The following is a 960-nucleotide window of genomic DNA, read 5'->3' on the forward strand; positions in this document are numbered from 1 at the left end:
GCGCTGCCGGGAGGCGCAGGCCCAGAGCTTCATGGACAACCTGGTGGCCCTGCAGCCAAGGATGGGGCAGCCCAGCCTGGTCATCAGGTAGGACGCGCCGCCGTGCGCTCCGTTAGCAAAGTGTTAGGGAGAGCTGTCCGTGTCCGCTTGGAGAGACACAGTATAGCACTTAGAGAAGATGTCACCTAAAATCGCAAAACCTAAACTCTCCAAGTGACACGGGAGCCAGTGTACACACACATGCACACTCACACACACGTGCACACGCACGCACACATGCACACACACATGCACACTCACGTGTGCACACGCATGCACTCACACACGAATGCACACTCACGCACATGTGCACGCTCACACGTGCACTCACGCACACTCACGCATGCACACTCACACGTGTGCACACTCACGCACGCACACACATACACACACGTGTGTTCACACACACATGCACATGTGCACACGTGCACACATGCACACTCACGTGTGCACACACACAATTACCAAGCATGTGGTAGGTGCTCAGTAGATCTTTGGTAAGTGAATTGTGCCTGGTGAGTTGTATTTTTAAAACAGAATTTGTTTAAATGTGACATGTCCGGGGAAATTCCCATCCGAATAAGTCGGAGGACAGTGTGGTCAGGAGGAGGGCACCCTGCTCTCCGAGCCCCGGGTGGGCCGCGCCTGCCGCACCGCCTCCATGTCCCAGTCCTGCTACCCAGACACGGAGAGGATCCGTCCGCCATGCAGGCTGCTGCGAGGTCTCAGTGGCGTCAGACACGGAACCCAAGGTCTCGGCCCCTCGAGCCTGTGGCTGTAAAGGAAGGTCGCGCTGGTTGCCGGACAGCAAGCCCCATATTGCCCGAGGGATCGGCCTTCCCTCACCTCCCCTCCCCAGTGTCTGAAGCCGTGGCCTCCCAGGAACCCCACTGAATCCACTGAGCCACCTGTCAAGAGCAT

General features: G+C 57.7%; 1 protein-coding gene across 1 annotated transcript in view; it reads left to right on the top strand.

Moving 5' to 3' along the window:
* The window catches only part of DNAH14 (dynein, axonemal, heavy chain 14), a 152,975-nt gene that overhangs the window by 142,824 nt on the left and 9,191 nt on the right, over positions 1-960 (top strand). Inside the window, exon 70 of the mRNA XM_014539918.1 lies at positions 3-87. Within this exon, the coding sequence (XP_014395404.1) occupies positions 3-87 (85 nt within the window). The remainder of the gene's footprint in view (positions 1-2; positions 88-960) is intronic.

This window comes from Myotis brandtii, unplaced genomic scaffold (genome assembly GCF_000412655.1).
Source record: "Myotis brandtii unplaced genomic scaffold, ASM41265v1 scaffold231, whole genome shotgun sequence".
Taxonomy (NCBI): domain Eukaryota; kingdom Metazoa; phylum Chordata; class Mammalia; order Chiroptera; family Vespertilionidae; genus Myotis; species Myotis brandtii.